Source organism: Phoenix dactylifera, chromosome 3, assembly GCF_009389715.1.
Source record: "Phoenix dactylifera cultivar Barhee BC4 chromosome 3, palm_55x_up_171113_PBpolish2nd_filt_p, whole genome shotgun sequence".
Taxonomy (NCBI): domain Eukaryota; kingdom Viridiplantae; phylum Streptophyta; class Magnoliopsida; order Arecales; family Arecaceae; genus Phoenix; species Phoenix dactylifera.
Genome location: NC_052394.1, coordinates 4052137 through 4063155, shown reverse-complemented (window position 1 = coordinate 4063155; position 11019 = coordinate 4052137). Strand labels below are relative to the sequence as shown.

Below are 11019 nucleotides of genomic sequence, written 5' to 3'. Positions count from 1 at the left end.
ATCCCATGGCCTTAAATGCTCCATGCCAAGGCCTACTCTATGAATCATGACACCTAGGCTAAACCATGTTTAAAGCAATGTGAGTGTATTGGTCAGTGGGTTAACTTGCCTAATAACAATGATAAATTGCAACAATATACTTGATATAAATACCTGATAATGCATCAATATAAACTTATACAACAATAAAAAGGACCCAAAATATGAAGATGAAATAAATTAGCCCGCTCTTTAAAACAAAAACAAATTACATGCTACGACATTAGCTCAGTTGACTCCATTTTGTAAGCACATCTTTAACAAATTTTTTTACAAAAATAACAACAAAAGTTATTTAAGAGACGCATCCCGTAATTTCCTCGCACTAAAAAAATATAAACTTCAAAAAATTCAGCCAGCTAGAGGTGATTTCAAAGGCCGTCGGGACCCTCTCTTTTCTTGCTACTGCCTAAAAACAGCAACGGGGGCGCTTCGTGCACTCCGCCGCCCCTCACCGTCGCAATATGATATAAACGCCCATGCGACCGCCCTCGATCTCATCGCGCGCTGTCCTCGCCCCTCGCTTTCTCTCCCCTCTCTCTCCCGTCTATCTCGCCGCCCGCCCTCTCCGCGATCGCGCCCCGATGGCATTCGCTTCCGTCGCTCTCGTCCCCTCCGCCCGCCTCCCCGGGATCTCCGCCCATGGCAGCCTGAGGTCGCTCCCCAAGAACCTCTCGAGATCTAGGGTTTCCACGAGCGTCTCTGTCGGATCTCGCGCGTCCGCTGCCGAGGATACCCTCTTCCTGGACTACAAGCCCTCCTGCGCCTTTCTTTTCCCCGGTCAGGTATTCCGATTCCAAATCTTTGATCTTGCTCTTTTCTTTGATTTCTTGGAATTCCGCTGCTGTTCTCTTTTCTTTTCTTTTCTATTCTTTTTGAATTCCTTTGAGAGAATGAGTGCTGGATTTTGGATCAATTGGTGTGAATTTCGACTTCTGTTTGATTATTTTTGTTGGAAATTCTTGAATTGGCCCGAGTGGAATTTATTTTCGAATGTTAGCGTTTCTGGGGTTTTAGGTAAGGATTGCTGTAAATTTTAGATGATTGTTTTGGAATGCATTATTTACTGGATTGAAGGTAGTGGGATTATTTGTCCGGACAACTGGAGAAGGTTTAAATTTTGATGGAGATGGGTGAGAAGAGTTTTCTTTCTCCGTTTTCTTTTCTTTTCTTTTCTTTTTTTAGCATATTCTTTAAGCTGAGACAAGTTATGAGTGTGACATTGAACTAGCAAGAAATGGCAAGGATGGCAACGCGATAACGCTCACCAAATTCTGCAAGTGTGTGCAACGTAAATTTTCACACGCTGTTCCATTTGTTGGGTTGGATTTTCTTTTTTCTTGCTCGCTCGCTCGCTCGCTCTGCATCCCGTTCATGGTAGGGGAAATGTTGATGAGGAGTGATACATTCAAAATTGTGTGGAATTTTCAATGTCAAACTGATGCTTTAATCCTAGTTATGCTTTTCAAGATCCATATTTTTGTGTGGTGTTGCTTGGTAAGTCCTCCATTTTATCTCAGGGTGCACAAACTGTGGGAATGGGGGTGGAAGCTCAGAGTGTGCCAGCAGCTGCTGATTTATTCAAGAAGGCGAATGATGTACTTGGGTATGTCAATTGTTCAGCTAGATTTCTTATTCTATACATGTTACATCTTAAAGGTCATTCCAATATGCTCAACTTGATCTTTTCTCCTTTGCCTCAGTTTCAACCTCTTGGATGTTTGCACCAATGGACCAAAAGAAATGCTTGATTCAACAGTTATAAGCCAGGTAACTATTTGTGTCACATAATATCAAGCTTATTTTCCAGTATTGCAAGTAGTCTCTCTAAAAGATATGATGAAGAATTACGACTATTAAATTAGATTAGGCAACTAAAGATGATTTTTAGTGCAATATTGTCTGGAGGTATGCTTCCATTATGAGTAGACTATCCATTTACCACTAATTGCCAATTAGATTCAGCCCATTGCATATAGTCTGGCATCTGACATGTCATAAGAAATATAATTGATTTGTAGATCTGGCTGTAAATCTAGTTCTCATTCCATTTTTCTAATGATCATGTTGTATTTTGATTTTATTGGAGATAGAAATATACTGAAAATTATATTGATAATAGCAAAATGGCTACAAATCATTTGCAGCCAGCTATCTACGTCACTAGTCTAGCTGCTGTGGAAGTGCTACGTGCACGTGATGGAGGACAGGATATAATTGATTCTGTAGATGTCACGTGTGGTCTGAGCTTGGGTGAATATACAGCCCTTGCATTTGCTGGTGCTTTCAGGTATTCAATACTATCAATATGTTTGAACAAAACTCATTTGTTAATCTACATTGTTTGCAACAAATCTAAATCTTTCCAATGGCATATTTCTTACTAAATTAAAATGTCAGAACTGAAAAACATGGTGGAAGATCATGAGCATTTTCTTCTTCTTTTAATATTTCTATCTTACTATTTGCATATTACTCTGTTATAACACATTTGCTGGTTTATGGATTCAATAACTAAGCTTTGAGGATGGTCTCAAGCTTGTCAAGCTAAGAGGAGAGGCCATGCAGGTTAGCAAACAGTCTTATGAGAATAAGTATGATGAGTAGTTCATTTTTATATGTCTTATATGTCAACTTTGAACCATAGCTTTTCCTCAGGATGCTGCAGATGCTGCTAGTAGTGCTATGGTTAGTGTCATAGGACTGGATTCAGAAAAGGTACAATTGTTATGTGATGCTGCTAATGAGGAAGTAGATGAAAAGGATAAAGTTCAGATTGCAAATTTCTTATGTCCAGTAAGATTTTCTTGCTTAAACTTTTCCCAGTTTTAATGGGTGCTTACATATTGATCTTTTGATTTTGAAATGAATCCTGTAATTGCAGGGTAATTATGCTGTTTCTGGTGGCCTGAAAGGAGTGGAAGCTGTTGAAGCAAAGGCAAAGTCATTTAAGGCTCGAATGACGGTTAGTGCTTTTTTGCATTTTACCATATTATATTCTGAAATTATCTTTTACATTAAATATTCAAAAAGCAAATGCTTGTTCCATATAATAGTTTTCAATCTTGCTAGTTGCTATTGTAATTCTTCTCTTTGTGATTGTAGATGAATTCTAGTCTCAACAGATAAGAGCCCTCACTGAAAGATGTTGTAGCAAACAGACTTAGTGTCATCTGATTTATAAAATATGCAGTTTACACCATTCTTATGTAAATTCTTATTATGAATTACCTAAGCAAACCATGCAATTGTCTTTGTGACAGATATGCTGGCAGTGGAGTTGCTGGAAATCTATGACATTCTACTAGCTGCTATATTGTTATCACTTATTTCATGATTACCTCTTAAGTAATAATTTTGTATATGCAGATTGCCTAATTTAATCTTTTAAGGTAGTTGCAATAGTTTTAACCAATGATATATGGTTAGAGGTCAATGCAGCTTTCTTTCACAAAAAGGGAAAAATGAAAAATAAGAGGTAGTTGACCACTTATTTGTTCACTGCCAATATATCAGGAGAGTGTTTAGATTTTTTTTTTTTCTATTAAAGCGTCTTTGGGTCTTGACTGGGTCTACCATAGTACCATTGTCGAACAAGAAGTTGGCAATTTACTTGTGGTTTCTGTTGTACCCTTAAGTGACTACCTTCCTCTGGCCTTTTAGACATTGCACTATTTTGTGGACCATTCAGAAGAACTTAATGATAGTGAGCTTGTTATTGTATGTGTGCATGAGATAGAGAGAGAGGAAAGGATAATGGTAAGCCGTTTGAGAACCCCGGCTGCAGCCGGCTTCCTCGGTTACTGGGTTACAGGTATTGAATGCCATCTCCGGAGGCGGGGATGGTATTCGATACCGGTTGGGTTGTAGTCCCGAGCGAGGTTTTCCTGAGCGAGGTTAGTTTTTAGGCAAAATAAGAAAGAACACAAGCTTTGCCTCATCCTCTCTGGGTTAAGTGACAGTAAAATATCTTTTTCTTCATCACTTCAGTACATTCTTTCCTCTTTCCTACTTTTCTTTGTCTTCATTACCCTTTTGATCCTTCATCTTTACTTTCTTATTTTCCCTTCTTTTTATCTTGAGTGAGAGAGGATGCCTTGACACTTTGCTTCCCATTTTCATCTACTATAGACTAGTTATGAATCATAATTTTGTCAGCTCAATGCTTTATTTTTTGTTGACATCAGTGGTGCCATGTTTTAGGTTGAGCAAAAGTATCTTCATTGTTGGTGTATAGGCTCATTATTTAATGCTTCATGTTTAGTTGATAGAATGTTGAACTGATATGTTCTTTACCTTCATTTTACTTTGAGAACAAGGATACAGAGAATACAGTAGTATGTCAAGTCATAACTGAGATATATAATGAAAATTTTTGATAGTAAACAATCAACTTGGAAACAAGAAGCGTCTTTCAGAAAGTAGAAGTGATACTGCCTTATGCATAGTTTCCACCAAGATGGAGTAAGAAATCCGTAACTAATAAATTCAAGGAAGAAAATGGAAAGTAACACACAAAACAAACAAACAAACAAACAGAATGCACGACACAAGGAGATGGCTTTTTCCTTCTTTTTTTTTTTCTTTTTTCCTTCTTTTTTTGGGTAAATCAGATAAATTAAACCATTCAAGTATAGATACATCTGTGGGAATCAGAAAACAAAATGTTCAAAAACTGAGCAGGAAAATTTGTTGTGGAGTTCCATAATGTAGTCATAGTATGGTTGGCCACATAATTAGCTATCCAATCAGTTGCACTATAAGCTTTCCTATAGATATGTGATACCTCGAGAGAGAGCAATGTGTGCATCATTCGCTAGCAATCTTGTAAAGGAGATGAGGTCTGGCATCACAAGATAGTGAATTTGAGAGTTGTCTGATAACTGTCAAAGAGGCCTACTCTAAACAAATGTGTGAGGTCCTCAATATCTGTGTAGGATAAGTCAGTCCCTTCCATGTAGCATAAAGTTATGCCATCGGAACTATAGTATCAAAGATCCTGACACCACCTGTGGCTAATAGAGCAACACTAGCACTCTTGATAACAAAGCCCGCTTCACTAACAACATCTCTCTTCTGTACACTGCCATCAAAGTTCATCTTGAGAAAGCAGGGGGTGCTGGCTCCCAAGAAAAGTATGTTACTTATGGAGACGCAGAAATTGCATGGGAAGAGTTGTAGATTACCCCTATTGTCAACGGTTCCTCTAGAGTGGTCACATGTATAAACTCCTGAGCTTGGATAGATGCTCTTAGAAGAATCACTCTTACACTCTGTCTCGTAATTTGGAAAATAAGGTCATTTCTGGCCAGCTAGATATAATAAGCAAGATAATACATCAAAACTATTTCAATTCTTCTATCATTACTAGAAGATCTCTTTCTAACAGCTTGAAGGAAGTCATCAAGGGAGAAAGAAGGGATAGTAGATAAATCCCGGAACGGGGCTTGCCTCCATTTTTGGGATGCTAATCTGCATTATAGTGTGACATGAATTGCAGACTCTTTTACATCTGGGCATAAATCACAGTAGCTCGATATGTGAAAACTGTGCTGGTGTAAAATATCTTGACATGAGAGCCAATGCCAAATAACCTTCCACATAAGTAAAGCAATTCTATGTTGCACACCTAACCTCCACACCCAGTTGATACCATGATTTGGTTGGGATTTAAATAAAAAGAGTCTATAGAAGTCCGATACCTTGATCGTCAAATCAGAAGATGGACCCATCCCAACCTGTCAACACTATCGCCCTCTGGGAGGATTGGAATAGAGAGCATTTCATCTGCTAACTCCTTTGCAAAGAGCTAGGAAACAAGCGATTGATTCCATTTTCTTTCTTCAATGACTAAAATATCCTTTACTATAAGGTTTTGTAATGAATTAGTAATAGGAGCGGGCCACCAAGCTAGAGAAATGGATGATAACCATGGATCATGAATCACATCAATGGATGCACCATTACTAATACACCATTTAATGTTAGAGACCACTCGAAGGACAAACCGGCGAAGATAGAAGAGATCAGGTATCATATTTCACCCTTATAAATGAGCTCCAGCAACCAACTTGAACCAAAAGGAATCTTGCTATATGTTTGGCCATTAGTGCCTCACTCCTAGCAAGCAAAGAAGAAATTCCGAGATCTCCATCCCAGCTAGGTTGATATACACAATCCCAGCAATGTTGTCATTGGGTGTAGCTAAGAGAGGGACAGTGGGGGAGAATGGAAAGAGTTGGCAGTTTGAGATAAGAATCATGGATGAAGGGTGAGGGGCAAGAATCCGAGTGTGGTGGGGGAGGGGCACGAGAATTCGGATGCGGTGGGGAAAGAAACGAGAGCATAGTTCGCCGTACCAGCCCAAATCGTGCGGTACAAGGCATACTATATCATACCAGTTCGGTATCGATACTCGGTACTCGGTACGGGAGGCGTACTGACACTCGCTACATCGAAAAGACTCCGTACCGTACCATACTAACATGGTACTAGTGTGTCACTGGTACGGAGTTCGGTACCGAGACGGCGAACATTGAGCGAGAGCATGAACGAGACAAACGGGAAGGCTAGGGTTGGGACAACTAGGGTTGAGATAGGTGAACGCCTCTTATATATGCAATGGGTTGGTGATTGATGGTCGTTGATTTTCGATCAAGGGGATAGGATGCAAAAAGGCCGAAATGCGCTTGTTCCATTTAGTCCCCCACATCAACTATTTATATAGAAGAATAAAAAGTCTCAGAATGAGTGCCATTAATCAGAATAGCAAAGGAAGGGGACATAATATAACCTTGAATCCAATCAATCCAGGCATCCTGAAAGTCCAACTGTTGAAGAGAGATGAAGAGAAAACCTTATTGAACTCTATCATACATTCATTCGATATCCAATTTAATTGCCATATGGTTGTGTTTGGCTGGAGATTTCTGTAAATCATATATAATTTCTTGGGCCATAAAAACATTATCAGAAATACTCCTGTCCTTAATAAAGGCACCCTGCTCTAGGTTTATCAGAGATTGTAGCACATGTTGTATTCTATTAGCAATCAGCTTAGCAATAATTTTGTAAAGGGTAGTACATAAACTAATTGGGCGATAGTGGGACGAGAGTGATGCATCTAACTTCTTGGAGTGAGAATAATAAAAGTGTGTTTCCATGATAGAGGCATAGAGTGCGAAGTAAAAAACGGCTTCACTGCGAGGCACTCATGTTTGCAGATACTAGGCCAGAAGTGTTTGAAATGAAAGATGGAAAACCATGTGCGCCAAAGGCTCTATTACCAGTCATAGAGCACAAAGTATCTTCAATCTCAATATCCGTGATTGACCTTAGTAGCATCTCCTTGTCAAAATTAGATAAAGTGATATTAGGTGGTGCAACAATGATTGGATCCATATCCTCCTTCACCATCCTTGTAGAACTGAAAAATATGAATATTTCACTTATGATGGCAGCCTCATCCTCTAATTCGTTCCCACTATTATCCTTAAGGGAACGAATACTAATCATGTTCTTTTAAAGAATTGTAGCTCAATGGAAAATTTTGGTATTACTGTCTCCCTCCCTAAGCCATTTGACTCTTGTTTCTATCTCCACATAGCCTCATGGCCACAAAAGAGAATGGTGTTGAGTGACATTGGACCGTAGAATAGATTTACCACCATCAGAAAGGCCTCCCTCGTCGCACTCCGTCTGCAACTCTATGAAGGATGTCTCAATCACCTCTGACCTAAAAATATTGTGCACCACTGTTTTGTTCTTGAATTTCAACCTCCTTTTGGTAAGCTCCAGTCGTCTAGTCACTCGGTACATAGCATCACCCTTAACTGGAATGTTCCAAGCACCACGAACAATATCCCAAGATTGGGGATAACAAAACCAAAACTTTTCAAAACAAAAGCAGTATAGGGTAATGATCAAATGTGATACGAGGGAGATGATGAACTTGGTAATCCAAAAAGCTCTAAATGTAGTCGTCGGTAGCAAAAGCTCTATTAATTCTCTTCTGTACCCTTGACTGGCCACTTTGTTTATTACATCAAGTAAAGTGGATACTTGAGTAGCCTATGTTGGATAATCCATTGGAAGAGATAAAGGATCGAAATTCTCTAATACCAACTTTTTCAGTGAAAGGCTTACCACCCATCTCTTCAGAAGGTCCATGAATGCAATTAAAGTCTCCTACAATTAATGTTGGCAATACCTGATCAATGAGTGTAGATGGTTCAGCCCAAAGAATGCATCTCTGTCTATAAATGGGGTCTGCATAAACTGCCATCAAAACCCATAGACATTTTTCTGGCTCTATAATAGCAAAAATAATTTGCTGTGAGCTATTATTAAAAGCATCAATTTTCATGTTGTCCTGTTGCCACATACAATGATACCACCCTTTAATCCCTGTAACTCCACATTGTAGAAGCACCAACAAGGCGGGAGATGGAGTCACGCCTGAGATAAACTTCTACCGGACAATCTTTTTTCCTTCTTGTTTTTGTGTGTGTGGTTGTGTGTTTGGAGTGGGGTGTTCCATGTTTCATAGGCAATACATAGTAGTCAAAGCAAGATAGGCTAAACCAATTTACACCTCCAAGGGTACTTATAGCAATGAAGAAAGTGTCGTGGATGTGATAGAACCTATCCAAATCATCAAACAGGCTGAGCAACATAGCCAGTACAAATTGCTTTTATATTTTAGAAAGTGATCAAGTAGTATTACATAATTTTATCCAGCCTCAAAGAGCTCATTGACTCCCAGTTAGGAATAGCTGATAAAATTTTACAGCATGAAAGTATGACACAAGAAATACATGAATGCCCCATCACGATACATGATAATGTTTGTTGAGATATATGGGTATGAAATATGTAGATGCGTCACTCCAAATTTCCTCTCATATTGCCAGTTAAGAATGTCGTGTCAGTGGTTGACATTGTGATATGAAGCCAAATTGGCTTTGTAATGTTCTTGTTGCTGGTTTATACCTTTGCTGTAAAATTCTTTATACAGATCTACGGTATGACAATTTTGATTTCAGAATGACTAGTGCGATGCTGTAGAGTCTTGAACTCTTGATTCCTCAACCCCAAATGTTTTCCGTTAACTGCATCTAACTCTCTCCTTATCTAACAACTTTGAAAATACCCTCTCGATTTGACACAATCTCATTTTCATTTACCAGTATTCTATGATTCTCATTATTTAGTGCATGAATAGGATAAATCCCTGCCTTCTCATATTTTGGCTATCCTGTACAGTTTGTTTCCATTCCTTTTGAGTTCAACCTAGGAAAGTGATTTAATGCATCATATTTCACCTGTTCTTTTGGCATATCTATAACTTTCAGACTATGGATTACCCTTTGAATCGTCGAACTGATATCCTCATCTCCTATGTCACACCCGATTCCATGTAAAAAAGCATCATAGATTAATAGCGAGTTTGCCTTTGCTGCAGTCTGTAGTGCAAATGTTATGTCCATTGTTCAGTTCTCAAAGATTAACCACCAAATTAATGGATTTCTAGTTTTGAGACAATGTTACATATAAATAGTTAAAACCATCCTGGTCATCATTTTGTCCTTATGTGTACACACTAATATCTTGGCAACTTATAAATGAACTGATGATTTAAAATGGTTTTGGTCGTAAATCATCAATTAGTAACATGGAATAAAATTATTTCTCAAATGTTTGGAATACCATTATTTTAAAATGAAGCATAGTTGTTAATGGTTGAAATATCACCATGATTTAGATGGTAATTGTTCCAGGCTTTTATGTTTTATAATTTAAGACTATATATCAGAAGAAAGGGCTATGAATGTTGAAACAGGGAATCTGGGTACTTTCTGTCATCAGGTACGTCTAGCGGTTGCTGGTGCTTTTCATACCATCTTCATGGAGCCAGCTGTCTCAAGATTGGAAGCTGCATTGGCAGCAACAGAAATTAGAACTCCTAAAATACCAGTTATTTCCAATGTGGATGCACAACCACACTCAGATCCTGATACGATCAAGAAGATTCTAGCACGTCAGGTGACTATCATGGGATTGCAAATATCTTATATTGTCTAAAACTGATGAGCATTAGCTTTTACTGAACTGGTCTCTTTGAATAACAGGTGACTTCACCAGTTCAGTGGGAGTTGACAGTGAAGACTCTCTTGAGCAAAGGGCTTAAGAAAAGCTATGAACTGGGGCCTGGAAAGGTAATTTGCAAATACCTGAGGAAACCTCTTCTTTTGATTTTTTTGGTTTTTCCAATGGATATAATTGGTAAAATATATTGAATAAATTGGGTCATAAATAAGGATTGTCAAGAACAGCCATCTACCTTAAATGCTTGGAACCAGGGCTCTTAGCACTGCAATATCAGCTATACCATGGTGTTCACTTTCTTATAGTTCTATCATCATCCATAGGCTTCGTATGTGTGCTAAGTATCTGGTGTTGTATCAGGTCATTGCAGGAATCGTGAAGAGAATTAATAAGGGTGCTGACATTGAAAATGTTGGTGCTTGAGGCTTCCTTAAAATAATGCCTTTTCTACACAATCTTTACGTAACCGCCTTTCTTTTTGAGGAAATCCTTCCGTAACTGTTGTTGGTGAGGCTCGGACGGCTGCCCAAATTGCTGCTCCCAAGTCCAGAGATCAAGGATGCTGCGCAAAATCCACAAGGCATGCAGGAGTGTAGATCATGAGTTAAGCTTCACCTTTTTAAAAGTTATTAATGACAGGCACCATGATTCTTAGCTTAGGAGCCTGTACGAGACAGCCTAACAAGACAACATGATTGTAATAATGTCTTTTACATTGCAGCTTTACGGCAGCACCTCTTTTAGTTCTGAGCCGTCAAGTTAGAACATGTGGTCAGTCCATTCTAATTTTCAAGTCAGTTGGAATAATCAAGATCATGATTATAGTAAGCATCTCCTTGTCCATGTTTCAGTTTTATACTCTCTATCCTACCT

General features: G+C 38.7%; 1 protein-coding gene across 1 annotated transcript; it reads left to right on the top strand.

The window, feature by feature from the left end:
• Positions 1 to 417: 417 nt before the first annotated feature.
• LOC103717490 (malonyl CoA-acyl carrier protein transacylase) lies at positions 418 to 11000 on the top strand. Its single transcript, XM_008805913.4, has 10 exons — positions 418 to 824; positions 1560 to 1645; positions 1743 to 1809; positions 2187 to 2329; positions 2559 to 2607; positions 2698 to 2835; positions 2924 to 3004; positions 9907 to 10083; positions 10170 to 10256; positions 10507 to 11000. Exons 1-10 carry the CDS (start codon positions 519 to 521, stop codon positions 10567 to 10569), a joined length of 1197 nt encoding a protein of 398 aa, XP_008804135.2. The 5' UTR covers positions 418 to 518; the 3' UTR covers positions 10570 to 11000.
• The last annotated feature ends 19 nt before the right edge of the window (positions 11001 to 11019 follow it).